The sequence below is a fragment of the Mrakia frigida genome (assembly GCF_051309035.1).
Source record: "Mrakia frigida strain ATCC 22029 unplaced genomic scaffold BDY24scaffold_2, whole genome shotgun sequence".
NCBI classification, from domain to species: domain Eukaryota; kingdom Fungi; phylum Basidiomycota; class Tremellomycetes; order Cystofilobasidiales; family Mrakiaceae; genus Mrakia; species Mrakia frigida.
The window spans coordinates 460886-476494 of NW_027481279.1; the positions used below are offsets into that span (position 1 = coordinate 460886).

The 15609-nt window shown below is 53.8% G+C and overlaps 6 protein-coding genes across 6 annotated transcripts; 3 read left to right on the plus strand and 3 right to left on the minus strand.

Annotated features, from left to right (window-relative positions):
• Nucleotides 1-3: 3 nt before the first annotated feature.
• On the minus strand, nt 4-1535 carry BDY24DRAFT_437842 (uncharacterized protein). Its single transcript, XM_076644300.1, has 4 exons — nt 1020-1535; nt 659-773; nt 477-553; nt 4-373 (listed from the first exon to the last, which is right to left on the minus strand). Exons 1-4 carry the CDS (start codon nt 1179-1181, stop codon nt 173-175), a joined length of 555 nt encoding a protein of 184 aa, XP_076500664.1. The 5' UTR covers nt 1182-1535; the 3' UTR covers nt 4-172.
• Nucleotides 1536-2070: 535 nt separating this feature from the next.
• On the minus strand, nt 2071-3253 carry BDY24DRAFT_375088 (uncharacterized protein). Its single transcript, XM_076638501.1, has 3 exons — nt 3093-3253; nt 2644-2937; nt 2071-2496 (listed from the first exon to the last, which is right to left on the minus strand). Exons 1-3 carry the CDS (start codon nt 3213-3215, stop codon nt 2086-2088), a joined length of 828 nt encoding a protein of 275 aa, XP_076500665.1. The 5' UTR covers nt 3216-3253; the 3' UTR covers nt 2071-2085.
• Nucleotides 3254-3884: 631 nt separating this feature from the next.
• On the plus strand, nt 3885-5312 carry BDY24DRAFT_335607 (U1A/U2B'/SNF family RNA-binding protein; the record flags this gene model as incomplete). Its single annotated transcript, XM_076637202.1, has 4 exons — nt 3885-4058; nt 4225-4321; nt 4454-4688; nt 4787-5312. Coding segments are annotated over 4 exons (1032 nt in total), but the record flags the coding sequence as incomplete, so codon positions are not given.
• Nucleotides 5313-5738: 426 nt separating this feature from the next.
• Nucleotides 5739-6793, plus strand: BDY24DRAFT_375091 (uncharacterized protein). The gene is made up of 2 exons (XM_076638502.1): nt 5739-6074; nt 6153-6793. Exons 1-2 carry the CDS (start codon nt 5831-5833, stop codon nt 6554-6556), a joined length of 648 nt encoding a protein of 215 aa, XP_076500667.1. The 5' UTR covers nt 5739-5830; the 3' UTR covers nt 6557-6793.
• Nucleotides 6794-7043: 250 nt separating this feature from the next.
• BDY24DRAFT_437846 (zinc finger MYND domain-containing protein) lies at nt 7044-8641 on the minus strand. Its single transcript, XM_076644301.1, has 5 exons — nt 8386-8641; nt 7917-8308; nt 7443-7829; nt 7325-7352; nt 7044-7237 (listed from the first exon to the last, which is right to left on the minus strand). The coding sequence occupies exons 1-5, from the start codon at nt 8408-8410 to the stop codon at nt 7134-7136; spliced, it is 936 nt and encodes a 311-aa protein (XP_076500668.1). The 5' UTR covers nt 8411-8641; the 3' UTR covers nt 7044-7133.
• A 31-nt stretch (nt 8642-8672) lies between these two features.
• On the plus strand, nt 8673-15108 carry BDY24DRAFT_411483 (cytochrome P450; the record flags this gene model as incomplete). The annotated part of the gene is made up of 25 exons (XM_076642938.1): nt 8673-8727; nt 8833-8963; nt 9035-9095; nt 9179-9196; nt 9261-9444; nt 9522-9673; nt 10027-10138; nt 10271-10447; nt 10539-10741; nt 10862-10899; nt 10970-11131; nt 11216-11413; nt 11493-11657; nt 11726-11810; nt 11888-11915; nt 11988-12003; nt 12070-12196; nt 12268-12333; nt 12430-12686; nt 13432-13681; nt 13851-13994; nt 14210-14268; nt 14720-14791; nt 14918-14938; nt 15010-15108. The coding sequence occupies 25 exons, from the start codon at nt 8673-8675 to the stop codon at nt 15106-15108; spliced, it is 2880 nt and encodes a 959-aa protein (XP_076500669.1).
• Nucleotides 15109-15609: the final 501 nt, after the last annotated feature.

Consider the following 15609-nt stretch of genomic DNA (forward strand, 5'->3'; position numbering starts at 1 on the left):
ACTCGCCAGAAAAGTCCCTGATCATAAGAAGGTCATTAAAAAGTAAGAAGCAAGCTAAAGCAAAGAAGAAAGAAGCGAGCTCCGAAGAGAATACAACGAAACGCGAAAAGGGAGCATCTACAACGAAACCCCACTCTGAGAACCGTGAAAAGCCAACAGACCAGAAAGAGTTCTACTTGATCAAAGGCCTCGAGGTGCTAGAAGTCTCGGCCGTCTCTGCTGTAGCGTGGGTAGCGCTGGAAAGAACGGCAGAGAGCGCCTGGTTCTCCGCCTCCTCGAGCTCAGCGTTCTCTGCAAAGGCATCGAGTTGAGCTCGAGCTTTGGCGTTCCTCCTGTCTCGCTTGGCTCCGTTTCGGTCGACGGTCATTCCGAGCTGGAGGATTCAAAGAAAGGAACGAGGGAGAGTCAGTTCGATTTGGGAAGACAAAACGAACGACGCGTCGTGCGCTCGTGAAAATGGGAAGAGAAGGACTCACCTTCTCCACACCCTTCTCAGCCTTTCTCACAACGTTCATCATACCCTCAGGCGCTCCAGCGAAGTATCCGACACCGTCTGAGTCAAAGAGAACCGAAGCAGAGAAGAGGAAGTCAGTCCTCGAGATGAACCAAACAAGTTCAGATCGCAAGCTTCGACGAGCTCGACCTGCTAGAAACTCACATGAAGCGATGTAGAGAGCGCGTTGGCCAAAGTACTCGTCCCTCTTGAACGACATCACACTAGCAGTTCCGTCTCCAGGACCCTTGGGAGCGGCTGCTTTCCGAGCTGCTTCTTTCTGCTCGGAACGAGAGGAAAGAGGAGAGAGAGGGAGGGAAGGCTCGTCAGTCATCCGACTGTCGACCGATAAAGAATATCTGCGTCTCAACTTTGAACCAGATCGTCGAAAGTCGAAGCTAGCTCGATAACGAACCCATGGGAAGACCCCACGAGGTCTCGTTGAAGCTCATCCCTCCTCCCTCTCTTCCCTCCTCTCCTCTTCTCCTCTATCTTCATCCCGCGAAAGGGAAATTGAATCACTTACAGCTTGAATCCTAGCTAACATAGCCTTCTTGTCGAACACGAATCCCTGTTCCCTCGTCAGGACCTTCTGCAAAGGAGCTCCCCCAGAGTAAGAAGGAGCTCCGTGGTGAGAGCTGGAGGGCTCGGAGATGGAGGCAGGAGGGCTTCGTTGGACGGCGGTCATTCTTCGAACGAGGAAGGAGGGGAAGGAGTAGTGGGAGAAAGGGTGTGTGGTGGTTGGAGGAGAGGAAGGAAGGAAACAGTTGGGATCGGAAAGAGGAGCTGGAGGAGAGGCCCAGCGTGGCTCGAGACAGACCCACGCGGTTCGTTCGAGAGCTCACCGTTGCTTCCTTCTCCTTCCTTTGAAAGCTGGGAACATGTTCTGGATCGTCAGGCCAAAAGGACGGAAGCAGAAGGGACGAATCGAACCGAACCGAAGATAAGGGAGGAGAAATGGAGAGAGAGCCTCGTCGAGCGCGACGGTATGTATCTTTGGACAACCTGTTGCTCCTCCCCTCGCTCAGCTCCTCGTTGGTCCCGTTGGAAAACTCTTCAGCTCGGTGCTCTACCGCTCGCTAGCTCGAAACAAGTCTCGAAGGGCATTCCATCGCAGACAGAAACGAGGGAGAGATACGGAGGGGTGGGCAACAGCACTTGGCGAGCGCGTCGCTCTCCTCCCAGGGCTGAATTCGAGACGAGTTTAAGTGAGAGAGTGTAGAGAGGTCCTCCTCCTAGTAAGCCGTGGAGAAGCACATGTTCTTGTGAGCGAAGGTGAGAGGGATAGGAGAGTTAGGGACGAGCATGTCGGCTCCGATCCAGTGTCGTCGTTGATGAGCTGGAGGGCAGGAAGAAGGCGAGATGAAAAGTCAGAGACGTTTTGGGAGACGAAGGGATGATTTAGCTCACCTGTTGAGCAGTAAACGACGGATCGGCACTGAAATGAGAGAAGAAAGGCGTCAGTCAGAGACTCGACGTCGCGTCGATGTTTTTCTCCGCCCCTTCTCTTTCCCTCCCACCATCCAATCACACTCCCAAAGAGAAGTGGTCACTTTGGTCCCATCCTTATCTCCGATCAGACACCAAAAAGATTAGGAACTCACCCTCGTACAAGTCTTCAACCTCCCGCCCTCTTCCCACCCCTCGACCTCACACCCCTCCAAACACCCTCCAGCACAAACGTTCCACCTATCCATCGAGAACCTCGCCTCCACCGTCTCCTTTCCACCCTTCTCCACCCACTTCAAGAGTCCCTGCGCAACCTCCAACACCTGCTCGGCGACCATCGGGTTGACTTGATTCGAAGTCGCGTTGGGCGAGAGATAAGGACCGACGTTGGTGAGGAGGATGGTCTTTTTGAGGAACTTGCGGACGGCGAGAATGGAAGGATGCTTTGGATCTGAGGGAAGGAGGGTGAGGGAGAAGGAGGGGGGGAGGTAGAGGAGGGCTTGGAGGAAGATCTCGAGGTGGGAGGAGACTTTGGAGGCGAAGTTGGAGAGGTCCTGAGGATGTGGTAGGGAGATAAGGAGGAAGTGGGAGAAGGAGATAAAGAGATGGAGAGGAGAGCGAAGGACAGTTCGAAGATCAGAAAGAAGGAAAGTCGGGAGAGGAACGGGAGCGACCCAGCGAAGGGTAGAAAGAAGACGCACCAGATCTTCCACCGCCATCTCCGATATATACTTCCACATGAACTCCATGAAATTTATCACATCCTCTCCCTCCATTCGAATCCATTTGGCAAAGTAGGACGAGCAGTAGATCTGGTACATGAGGACGGAATAGCAGTGATCCGTCGCTGTCGCAGGAGGCGGACCGTCGAGCCTTCCGAACTGGGTAGAGAGCTCTTTTTGAAAGGCGAGAGCGATGGTAGGCATGTAGGCTGCTGCGATATGGTTCGAAAGCTGGACCTGCTTGATCCTACTGGCTCGAACACGGCGGCTTCCCTGCGAAGATGAAGGGAAGGGGAGGGGTCAGTGAAAGTAGCTGGTTCGGGCGAAGAGAAGGCTGTAAGTTGGCCTAGAGACAGCCGAGACGTTTGAGCTGAGTTCTGAGAAGTATTTGACGCTGCTGAGGTGACGGAAGGGAAGTAGAGACGAACCCATTCCGTCCATCTGGAGCTCTGAGTGAGAGTCGCCTGTCCGCTGGCCAAAGTCCTCCAGCCCTCCTGGCTGTCGAAACCCAAAGCAGCAGCTGATTCCTCCAGAGTAACAGGTTGAGTCATGATTCGATTCGAGATTGATATTTTTTCGATTGTTGTGGTTAGGAGGTCAAACCAAAACGGGCTGTCGAAACTCTTTTCGCGTCGTGCTCCCAACGCTCACCTTCACCTTCCTCCCTCCCCTTTCTCCGTATGGCTTCCGTTTCTCCTCTTCCTCCACCAACAGGATCGCCATCAACCTCCACTGCTCCTCTAGAAGATGCTCCCATGACGGACGCTGCTGCTGCTTCCGAGGATCCTTCGCCGAATGGAGTCAAGGAGGAGGAGGAGGTCAAGGTCGACGCTGCTGCTGAAGCTGCCGAGGATGAGGAGATCCTCAAGCGAGCTGAGGAGGAGAGGATCGCTAAGGAGAAGAAGGACGAGGAGGATCGAATAGTACGAGAGGAGAAGGAGGCGGCAGAGAGGGCTCTGATGAGCGAGACTCTCTACATCCAGGTCAGTCCGTTGAGCTCGAAGGAGAGGGAGATCTTCAGAGAACAGAGCTCATCCTTGCTCGTTTCTTGCTCTTTTCCTCTACCAGAACCTGAATGAAAACATCAAGCTTCCAGGTACGATCTCGTTTCAACTTCTCTAGTACTTTATCGACTCGAGCTGACCTCTGAAGCTGCTTCTCCTTCCTCTCCTTCCCTTCACCACACTTGCTCTCGGTTTCCTCCTTCTTCCTCTCCTCCAGTGCTCAAACAATCCCTTCGATCTCTCTTCAAGTCCTACGGAGAAGTCCTCGACGTCGTGGCTCACTCCAACCTTCGGATGCGAGGTCAGGCCTTCGTCTCCTTTGCCAACAAGGACATCGCAGGGAAGGCAGCGAAGGAGGTCAAGGGTTTCCCTCTATACGGAAAGCCGATGGTGAGTTCGAGATCTTTTTTGCTCTGGCGACGAGTCTTCTATTGAGAGTTTGCTTCTCGTTGGCTGGGGTGGTGGGTCGAAGGAGGAGGGAAGAAGGCTGGCCTGGCTCGAAGGAAGCACGAACGAGTCGAGCTGATCACTTTCCCTTCCTCCTTCTCATCTCCAGCAAATCTCCTTCGCCAAATCTCGCTCCGATGCTGTTCGTCGTAAACTGGAAGATGCCGATCCCGAGGTCCTGAAGGAGGAGCGAAAGGAGCACAAGAGTTCGTACCAAACCATCCAGCTCAAGCTCAACCTCCCTTCCTCCTTCCCTCCCTTCACTTGCGTCCTCACCCTTCCTCAAGCTCACTTCCCACTCCTTTCTTGTTTCATTCTCTGAACTCCTCGTCCAACAGAAAAAGTCCGTCTCACCAACCCTCATCGCCTTCGAGCCAAAGCAGCCCACCAAGCTTCGCTCGCTCCCTCCTCCGCCGCTGGTCCTTCCTCTTCCACCTTCGACGCTCCCGCTCCTCCACCCAAAAGACTGCCCATCCAAATGCCCGACGAGTACCTGCCGCCGAACCCTACGCTGTTCGTTCAGGGACTGGTGGAAGGAGCTACGAAGGAGATTCTCGAGGAGGTGTTTGGAAGGTCAGTCTTCAATCTCCCTCCCTCTCTCCCTCTTCGAAGCTTTCAAGATGTCGCTTCGCTTCGAGGCTGACTTTAGGTTGCTGGCTCGCTCCCCGCAGGTATCCCAATCTGGTCTCGGTTCGTATGATCCCCGCCAAGAAGGACATCGCGTTCGTGGATTTCGGAGACGAGGCGAGCTCGACGTTGGCGAAGGAGGCTTTGAACGGGTACAAGCTTGGGGAAGGGGACGAGGCTGCACCTATGAAGGTTAGTAAATTCTCGTCTCGAACCCTCGTCTCAATCTGTCGACCTTCTCGCTTGCGTCTCTCCGTCCGTCTTCGAGCTCTCGGTAAGTTTCCGCTCGAGCTGACACCTTCCCCTCCTTCCCTCCTCGTTCGTATTCCGCTTCCGCTTTCCTCAAGGTCACCTTCGCGAGGAGATAGTTTCGTGTCTAGTGTGGACGGGGGTATATTGTACGATACTAGTAAACAGATCAAAAACTCTAGTATGAGCTTTGAAGTTCAAACGCAACGAGGAGTCGAGGGAACGCGTTGGAGGGACGGCAGAGGACGAGCTCAGTCGAGTTTCGAAGGTGGGCGGTGGGCGTCTTGGCAGCGGTTACTACAGAGGATGAGAACCGACTGACGAATCTTTTCTGAGTCGAGGGGTCGAGCAAGATCGGTCGGCAAGGGCGAACGAAGGAGACGTTCGAGTCGAGCTCGCTTCCTCCCTTCCTCCCTCCGACCACATCCCTCCCTTCTCGGTCCTCTTCATCGAACCACCCTCCCATAGCTTCCCTCCTCCCTCCTTGCTGACCGCTTCCAGCTCAGCGTCCCCCATGGATCTCCTCTCCTCCCAAATCGCTCACCTCCAAACCCAAGTCCAACTCCTCCCCTCCCTCGTCTCCACCGTCGCTCGTCTCTCGTCCGTGCACGACAGGCTCAGCAAGATCAACGAGGACCAAGCTCGCATCATCGCGGAGCTATCGAGAGCTGTCTTCCCTGAGGGTTGCTGGATCTGGGAGGGAGGAGACGAGACGTTCGAAGGGACGAGGAGGGAGGCCGAGAAAGGAGGGAGGTGGGTTTGGTCGTTGGTCAGTCGAGCTCGCCCTTCTTTGGCCCTGGTATCGACTTGAGCTGACCTTCATCTTCTGCTCTCTCGAAATGGCGGTTTCACAGGAGAAGTACAAACCTCTCACCCCCAAAGCTCGTACTGGAGCGCCCGCATCTCTCGAATCCCTCCCCGTCGAACTCCTCGATCTCGTCATCTCCTTCCTCCCTCGATCCGACCAGTTGACGTTCAGCCGTTGTTCCCTCAGGATCCTGACTCGCGTAGTCGACGCTGTGTACGGTTCTACGTTGGTGCTGGATTCAAGGAACGCTGCTGCTTTCATTTCGGCTAGGGTTCGTTCGTTCGTTTTCCGTTTCACTAGCTTTCCTCCTTTCTCGACCCGACTCTTCGCCTGACTTTCTTGTTCGCAAGCAGATCACCGACCCCTCCCTCTCCTCCCCTCGAATCCGATCGCTCCTCCTCCCTTCAACCCTTCACCTCCGATGCAAAGACTTCCACGCTTCCTACCTCCTCCCTCTCTTGAACCTCAACCTCGACCATCTTCTCCCTCCCCTCGAGATCCAAAACGTCGTCCTCATTCTCAACGCCCTCTTCCCTTCTCCCCTCGCCAAATGGTCTCCTCTCCTTCGACTCCTGAACCCTCGAACCCTCTCCTTCAGCGGAAGATCCTCTGCAGCTTCCCAATCCCAATCCCATTCCCACGTCGCCGCCTCAACCGCCCCAGTCTCCCCGAACGACCTCGCCTGCACGTACGGTTGGACGAGACTAAGTACGTTCTGGGCGTACGGTGCTCAATCAGTTCCGATGGTGGAGAATAGGCAGAGGGGAGGAGTGAGCTTTGCGTTGGGGAGGTCTTTGATGAGAGGACGAGGAGGAGGCGGTGGGGACGCGTCCCTTTCGTTCGAGTTGGTGTCGCCCCTTTTGGACGGAGGGAAGGAGAGAGAAGTGGTCGAGGAGTGGAAGTTGGTGGAGAAGCTTGGGAAGGTGCCGAAGGGGAGTGAAGGGAGGGTGAGGAAAGGAGCCTATCTGAGGGTGACGGTGGTTGGCAAGGGGTGAGCTGGGAGGGAGGGAGGAGAGGGCGATGGAACAGACGAGGACGTTTCCTTTCTTTACTTTGGTGTATAGTCGGCTCATAGGGATATTAACTGATGTTCTATGGAGGTTGTTTGAGATGTCCGCTCTTCCCGAGAAAGCAGAGAGGGGAAAGGAAAGAAACGAAGAACCTGATTCAACGCGCGGCTGTTGACCAATGAACGCGGTCCGAAAGAAAAGAAAATTCTGCGAGGTAACGTCATGCATTAAAGAGTCGTAGATGAAAGAGGGAAGAACTGGCGGAAGCGTTCTCTTCTGCTCTTCTTTGGTCGTTCAACTCGACGCGAGGAGGAAGGAACGATGCTAGAAGCTAGTAGCGAAACACATCTCCTTATGAGCGAAGACGAGAAGCTCCTGGTTTTCGATCTCCAACAAACCCTTCCCAGCCCAGTGTCGCTTTTGATGATCTGAACGAGGAGTCGCGTCGGGACGAAAAAAGGGTCGAGGTCAGCGGTTCAGCGACAGTGGAAGCGAAGATGAAAGCGCTGGCTAACCGATAGAGCAGTAAGCAACTGCTTGACACTGATTCGACCCAAAGAAGCAAGAGGAATGACAGTCAGCGCTGAGATCAAAGCACGGCTCGTCGCGCCAAAGCATCGAACGACTACTCACCTTCGAACAAGCCTTCAAACGACCGTCGCTCCACCCCTCCACTTCACATCCTTCCAAAGAGCCACCTGCACACACTCCCCATCGATCCATATCGAACTGAGGAGCCTTGGGAGCTCTCCCTCCGTCTTGGAGCCAGGGAAGGAGGACTCTGGCGACGTTGTAGTATCGATTGGCGATGACCTTGTCATAGAAGTCAAAGTGAGGATCGGAGTCGAAATCTACGAGTATCGTTGCAAGAATGAGCTCGAATCCGAGGACAGTGCGATCCGAGGAGGGGTTGGAAGGAAGGAAGGAGAGACGAGGAGGAAGAGGGTGCGACGCGTACTGGAGGGCGTTGGAGAAGGCTAGGAGATGGGTTGAGAGACGCTCCGTGGGGTCTGAGAGGTCCTTAAAGTTGGAAAAACAAAAGATGGAGGATCGAAGTTAGAGAAGGCGAGGAAGAGAGGGAAGAGAAGAGGTCGGAGAAAGGCTCACCACGTCGTCGTCAGTCAACTGGCAGACGTACTTCCACATGAACTTCAAAAACGCTCTGAAGTCTTCGCCACCTTTCCTACACCACTTGGCGAAGTACGAAGAGCAGTGGATTTGGTAGAAGAGAGTCGAGTAGATGAGGGTGTCTATTGGAGTCGGGAGAGCTCGACGGACGGGTTTGAGAAAGAAGGTAGAGAGCTCTTTTTGGAAAGCGAGAGCGATGGTGGGCATGTAAAGAGCTGCGAGTTGAGAGGAGTGCGAGACTTGAGAAGCTCGAGTGCCTTGACATCGGCGAACGTCCTGCGAGTCGGAGGAGGAAGAGGAGGAAGTGGAGGAGGGGTCAGCGTCGAGAGCTCCTCCTCCCGTTGAAACAACCTCGGTTCGACGACAACTCTCTGGAAGGTGAGACCGATGCTTCCGATACACGATCCACCGAGAGAAAGATTGCATCACTTTGGACGGAAGGATTCACCCAAAGTCTCCATCTGTGGACCCATCCACCTTCTCTGCCCTCCCCTTCAGCGAGTCTCTCCCATTTCTGCTGTTGGTCGAGTCCTAGCATATCGATAGACTCCTCCAGGGTAGGGAAACGAAAGAGATCTCCCATTGAAACTTTCAACTGTTGTGGTTGGAGGGCAAGAAGGAACGGAAAGAAGAGAAGGAAGGAAGATCCAAAACACGTGAGCTCGAAGTTGGTTGAGCTCGCTCTCTCCCTCCTTCTTCCCGTCACCCACGACCACAAAATCTCGATCTATCAGCATGTCCTCCATCTTAAATCCCATATCAGCTCCTTTGGAGCTCACTCTTGTACACTGTGAGTCTCCGCGTCTCGCTGTTCTCTCTTTCCTTCGATGCGAGCTCGAGCTCACTTTCCTCCTCCTCCTCCTTTTCTTCGTCCCTCCACCCCTCCCCATCTCAGATGATCCCAGCGACCCGATATCCCAACTCTTAGCCATCCTTACCCTCTCTCCGATGCTGGTGATTCCTGCCTATCTCGCAGTCTTCGTTTTTGAACGACAAGCGACGGTTCTCTCCATGCTGGCTGGCCAGGTGAGCTCGAGGATCTCTCAGCTTCAAGCTCTCCATCAAAGCTGATCGATTCATACTCTTCCGTATAATAGCTCGTGAACGAGGTCCTGAGCTGGCTTCTGAAGCGGTATCTCAAGGCAGAGCGGCCCTATGGTGAGCTCGACAACTCCTTGCTCTCTCGTGTCGAACCCGACGTCGAGCTGACCTTCAAACTTCGTTGCTCCCGTCTTCTTCAGCTCACACTGGCTCAGGATGTACGCTTATCTCTACCCTGTCTCACTTCAAGCTCAACCTGACCTTTCATTTCTTTCCTTTCAGACGCTTCCCCGTCCTCGCACTCCCAATTCTTCGGCTACTTCTTCACCTTTCTGTTTCACCATCTCATCTGCGTTCAAAGACCTCCCGCAAGATGGTCTAGTGCTCAAAGAGTAACCTGGAGGAACAAGCGGATCGTCGTCATCATCGGAGTGGGAATGTGGTCTGTAGCAGTCGCGTTCAGTCGGTGCGTTGCGACTCGTTCCATCTTTCTAGCTCTCCGTCCCTCTTTCTGACTTTTTCGCCCTCTCTTCGCTCCTCCAGATGGTACCTATCCTACCATACTGTCGATCAGATCGTCCTCGGCTGGGGACTGGGCTACCTCTTCGCCATGGTCTCCTGCCTCTTCACAGAGGTCCTCCCGCAGCGGATGCCCAACAGCTTCCTCGGACGCGCTAGGAGATGGGTCGTCGACTGTTGGCCGCTGCGGCTTTTGGAAGTGGAGGATAGGTGGGATCCGACTAGGAGCTTAGATGGGTGGAGCAAGAAAGAGGGTTTGGCGATGGGGACGAAGAAGGTCGAATGAGATGACTCCCAACCGATTTGATCGTGAGTCTCATCCTCAAACCTCCTCTTCTGAGCACTCGATGAGGTTACCTGTTACCTCCGCTACGTCGAAGAGAGCAGAGAGAGAAGGAGTAGTCGTCCAGTTCAAGATCTGGCGACCAGCTTTCGCGTGGCAGGAGCAAAACGCCTCCTTCCCCCTCGCGTCGTCCGTTCCAAATCATTTCTCTGAACCTTATACTATTTTCTGGCTCCCGACTTTCAGATGTGACGGCAGCATTTCCATCCCGACAAGCCAACTCTCTTTTGGAACGACAGACGATCTTCCTCCTTCACCACCAACATCGATCTCACCTCTTCCCGTTCGTTCCAGGAACGTTCGTCGCCAGCCGTCGTCTCCCGTTCACTTTCCCTCAGCTCTTCAGCAACCCACACTCCCTTTGGTCAATACTTTCAGCACTCATTTCCTTCCACGTCCCTCCCTTCCCGTCGCCTTATCTCCACTCAAGCAGCATGTCGGACGGTCTTCTCCTCCTCTTCCTGCTCCTCCTTCCCATCCCCTTCCTCCTCCTACGAGGCCTTCGTCAACCTCGACTCTTCAGCGACCTTCCCAGCATCCCCTCTCACCCCCTTGTTGGCCACGCTCTTCAACTCGCAAAGCACATGCGAGAACACGAGACGATTTCGTGAGCTCAGTCGTCCACCTCCCTTGCTTCGCCTCTCTTCCCTTCCCTCCCTTCTTTGACTGACCCTCTTCGACCATCTTACCCACTTCAGGGACTTCTTCATCAACTCTTTCGCTAAACCTCTGGGACCCATCTCCGTCTTCCTTCAGACGTCGTTTCACCCGGCTCTCGTTCTCGCAGATCGACAACTCGTCGAGCTCGTCCTCAGCGGCGACAAGGCATGGGATCGTGGAGATACGCTGGAAGGGATATTTGGAGGTCTGGCTCCTTTGGGGATGCTCGCTTTAAGGACGGGTGAGTCCGATACGAGTTCATCTTGGGTTCTTGGGAGGAGGAGGGAACGCAGGAACGTTTCGATCAGTCGCGTCGTTCCAAGCAGCTCACCTTCTTCTCCTTCATTTTCCTTTCATTCAGATGCGACTCTGAGACTGCATCGACGAGCCTTAGCTCCCGTTCGTACTGCTCTACCCAGCTCTATGACTTCGACGTTCTCGAACTGATTTCTACATCTCGTTCGAACAGACCATGTCGACCTCGTTCCTTACCTTCGCCTCCACCGTCTTCTCTTCAAACATGGACAACTTCCTCAAGCTCTGGAGTATCAAGCTCAAGCTCGCTCGACAGACAGGTCAGAGTGCCGAGCTCTTCTGGAACGCCGAGGAGGATCTTCACAGCTTGACGACCGTTCGTTCAACTTTCCTTCCTTCTCCTTGGCTTCTCTCTTCGTCGAGGAACTAATGAGTCTCATCTGGAGAACACACTTTACAGGATGCGATCTCTCAAATCACCTTCGGCGAATCGTTCCAGCAACTCTCCGCGGAGATCCATGAAGTAGAGCAGGAACTCGCGTCTCAATCGTCGAGCTCCCTCTCCTCTTCTCCTTCCCTCTCTCGCTCCTCTACCATCGACAAGAAACGTTTCGAAGGTCGCCATCCTGTCTCTACTCACATGGAGGTTCTCTTCGCTGTTCGTTCTTTTTCCTTCGTAACTTCGGCAATCCGTCTTCCTTTGCTGGCTTGACCCGCGTCCTCTTTTCCTTCGACAGTCGCTCTCGGCAGGTCTCGCTCCCAGCCTTCGACACCGGATTCAGCGACTTCGACCTTCGTATCAGAAGGCTTACTGGGGGTTCCACTCGTGGCTCGATGGGAAGATCGCTGCTTCCAGGCTGAAGATTGCGAACGGAGGGGAGGTTGGAAACATCGAGTCTGTGGTGAGTCGCGTCGCTGTTCTCGTCCAAGTTCCGAAGCTGAGTGGTCCAATTTCTCTCTTTACGTACAGATCGACGTGATCTTGCAGAAGGAGTCGACTGCTGGAGAGGGTTCGGTCTTGCCTGTTGCTGATCTGCGAGACGAGCTCGGTACCTGTGAGTTTCCCTTTCCACATCCACGCTCTTCGTCTCAAGGGCCAAAAGCTCACGCACTTTTTCTTACTTCCTATCAGTCATGATCGCTGGAGAGGAAACGTCCTCGTGAGTTCGAACGAGTACGAAAGGGAGGATCCTCTACTGACGCGTCTCGGTTTTCTTCCTCTTCTCATCCAGAACAACCATGTGCTGGGTACGTTGCTGCCTCACCCCTTGCCTTGAGACGTAGCTTAACATCTTTTTTCTCTTCTGGTTTCAGATTCTCAAGCATCTGTCCGAGAATCCTGGCATTCAACGTCGACTCCACTGCGAGCTGGTCAAAGCTCTTCCCTCTCCCGACGAGCGAAGTCCTACGTACGAGGAAGTCAGCGGGAAGACGACGCCTTGTAAGTATTTTGTTCTCCCACTTTTCTCGAAGAAAGAGCTCGTGTTGAACTTCCTTCACCCGTCGCAAAAGATCTCGAGGCGTTCGTTCACGAAATTCTCCGAGTCGGTCAAACTGTTCGAGCGACGAGACGCCAAGGTCAGTATATCTCTTCCTCTCATTGTGAACCTTGAAGTGAAAGCTCTGATGGTCTGAGGCTACGAAGCTCACTTGCTCTCTTCTTTCCTCGTTTAGCGATGAAGGACACGTCGTTGATCTCTCCGACGACTGGCGACTCCATCTTCGTTCCGAAGGGAACCAACGCCATCTGCATCCTCGGCTACTCCTGCTACACCTCTTCGGATGACCCCCGACTCGGATGGAAGGGATCCAACGTTGAAGCGTTTAGACCTGAACGATGGCTTGTCGAAAACGGAGCGTTCGACATCAACGCTGGACCGTCAATCCCCTTCGCGTCTGGACCGAGGAGTTGCTTCGGCGCTAAGATGGCAGTAAGTTGTTGCTACGCTCTCTTGTCTCCTTCGCAGCTCAGCTCACTGATCATCGCTTCTCCCATGTCGACACGCCGAACTTCTCAGCTTCTCTTTCTTCGACTTTTTACCGCTCACCTCTCTCTCGCCTTCTTCCTCGAACCTCTTCCCGACACACACAAAACAAATCGATGCGTCGCCTTCGTCACTCGTAGACCAAAGAAGAATTGGGTCGGGGTGGGAGTGGGTGGAGGACGAGGGTGTGGTTTTGATGGACGACCGATCGTAGACGCACTTTCTGTACCTTCTTGTTTCTCGACGTTGTATGCATCCACTTTACAGGCTTTTAAGTCTCGTTTCGTTTCTTTTGGGTTTGGGTGTCTATGGACTGTCGTACGATTTCCGTCGAAGAGAAAGACCGAATTCTCGACGCGCCCATCGCCTCCTCTCTTCCACAACGCATTCCAGATACGAAAACACAAAAGCGTCGAGCCCCAAATAAAGCTGAAGTTCTTGATCTTGTTCACTCAGAACCTTCAAGAGCGACGCCCTAGGTTGGGAGCGGGCTCAAACTAAGTGAAAGCCGTCGTCTCTACGCGTGAGTGCGATCGATCTCGAGCTTCACGGTTTGACTTTCAACCACAACCTCGACGTCAACTCAACCCCCACTTCTTCATCGAGCCCTCTACCACTTCTTCCCATGACTTCAATCCTCAACAAATCCCTACCGAACCTTCGGCTCCATCTCCAACCTCGTCCCTTTCAGCTCATCCGACTCCCCTCCTCCCATTCCGTTCCTTCCTCCCTCTTCTCGTCCAACGACCACTCCTACGTCTCCATCACCAAGACCAACAGCGATGAGATATCCATCGTAATTGATACCGAGCTCGAAGGAGATGCCTTGAGGAGCTTGGTGGGGCTGAAGAAGCTCGAGGGGAAGAAGGAGGAGGCTGAGGAAGGAGTTGAGCTCGATGGTCCATGGTCGTGCTTGAAGGTGGAGGGGCCTATGGTTCTGAGTGAGTTCAGAACTCGTGGCTCGGAAGGCTCTGTAGGATTCTGAGTTAGATCTGGGTTGAGTCGGTGGACTTTGAGACCTCAGGAGAACAGAAGAGAAGCAGGGAGGAGATGTTGAGCTCGAGCTGACCTTCGACTCCCTTCCCTTTTGTCTCTTTCTTTCGCCCTCAGCCCTCACTGGTATCATGGCCGCGCTCACGTTACCCCTCAGGGACGCAGAGGTACCTATCTTTGCCATCTCAACCTACGATACCGACTGGCTGCTCGTCAAGCGGGACTTGATCGACAAAGCCGTTGCTGCTTTGACGGAGGACGGTTGGATGGTCGACAGGGATTGATGCGTTGTCTTTCTGCCTTTCTATCTGACCCCCAGAAGTTCTGGCTTCTGGTTTGTCTCACTTTGATCAGCCCTGTTAAGCCTGTCTTTCGCCGACCTCGAGAAGAGCCGGCGACGTCCTCCTCGTCTCGTCGTCGTCGCCTCTCTTTCCCCTCGCTGATGCTGACACTTTGACTCTTACGGATTTTCACAGCTCTTCTTCTTCTTCAGCCTCAATACTTTCAGTCGATGATGGTTCTGGACTTCACTGGCGTCAGGAACCAAAACACGTCTCAAGGCGGAGAGTTCGACGCGTCGTTTCTCCTTCGCGTCCGACGAGCATGTGGACGAAAACTGCTCTCGGAGCTTGAAAAAACAGGTCTAGAATTAGAGTCCTCCTTTTGCTGGCTTTGCTTCTTGCTCTACTACCCAGGCACAACAGCCGGCGCTCTCGTGTCTTTCTTTCTCCCCAAACCACAACACCTCTTCCCTCTCTTCCCCTTCCCCACCTCTCGGCTTCTCTTTCCTCAGCACTGTTCACACTCCCAACTATCCTCGCTTTCACCCTCCCAGCACTCCTCTCTTTTCTCCTCCTTCCCTCTCCCTCGCCTTTCGAGGGCAGAACGACAGCGAGATCTCGGAATTCCTTCACGGGAACGAACTCCGTCCCCCTCGTCCAGTACTTTCTCAAGTTGACCCTTTCGCCTACGTCTTCTGGTCGTAGTACCAAGCTCTCGTCGAAGAAAACATCAAAGTTCAAGTCTCGAACGCCGCTCGCGATCCCATGGTCGTTCAGGTTCGTCTCCTCTCTTTCGTTTTATGTAACAAGATCCGAGCTACACTAGCCTGACCCTTCGCTCTTCCCTCTTCTTCCTTTCAACGGGCCTGGGAAGAGTACGAGCACGATCCCTCTCCTCTCCAGCCTGTTCGAATCTTCGGTCTCGTAACCTCCTCTCGTTTCGCTTCCCTCGTCTCTCTGAAGCTGACTTTTCCTCTCTCCTCTTTGCTACTCAGGTCTACGACCTCGAAACGGGAGTCCTGAAGGATCTCGGCATCACCCTGAGGATTTGGAGAAGCACAAGAAGGACGACGACGTGTCGATCCACTTGTTGAGCGGGAGCGATGGTTTTGGGGCTCGAGTTGAACGTTTAAAGACTTTTGATCTTAGCAGTTTTGGACTTTCTTTCATTTGGATATGTACATCTGTTGCTATGAACATGCGAAGTTCTGGGCCGAGCCTGCCTCATCAAAAGGGAATCAAAGGGAAGAGCGGGAAAGGACGCGTCGCAGGACCAATTCATTTTATAGGCTCTTCCATCGAACCTTTCGCAAACCCTCTCATTTAGTGCTCCCGAGAAGATTTTCGCTTCATCTTTCCACCGCGAAGTCCTAGCTCCGACCTCTTGCTCTGCCTAGTAGCTCCTCAGACAACCTTTGTAGCCAAAACGCAGGACTTCTTTGGGTCTCTTCTAATACAGAGCCCATGCGATCCGACGCGTCCCCAGCGCGCCCCGCCTGTCTGTCTGTCCTCTCCTTCTCGCTAGCGCGGCCGCTGACGTGGGTCGTCAAGGAAAAGGATGCTAGTGAGAGGATCGTCGGACCCAAACAAGGTCT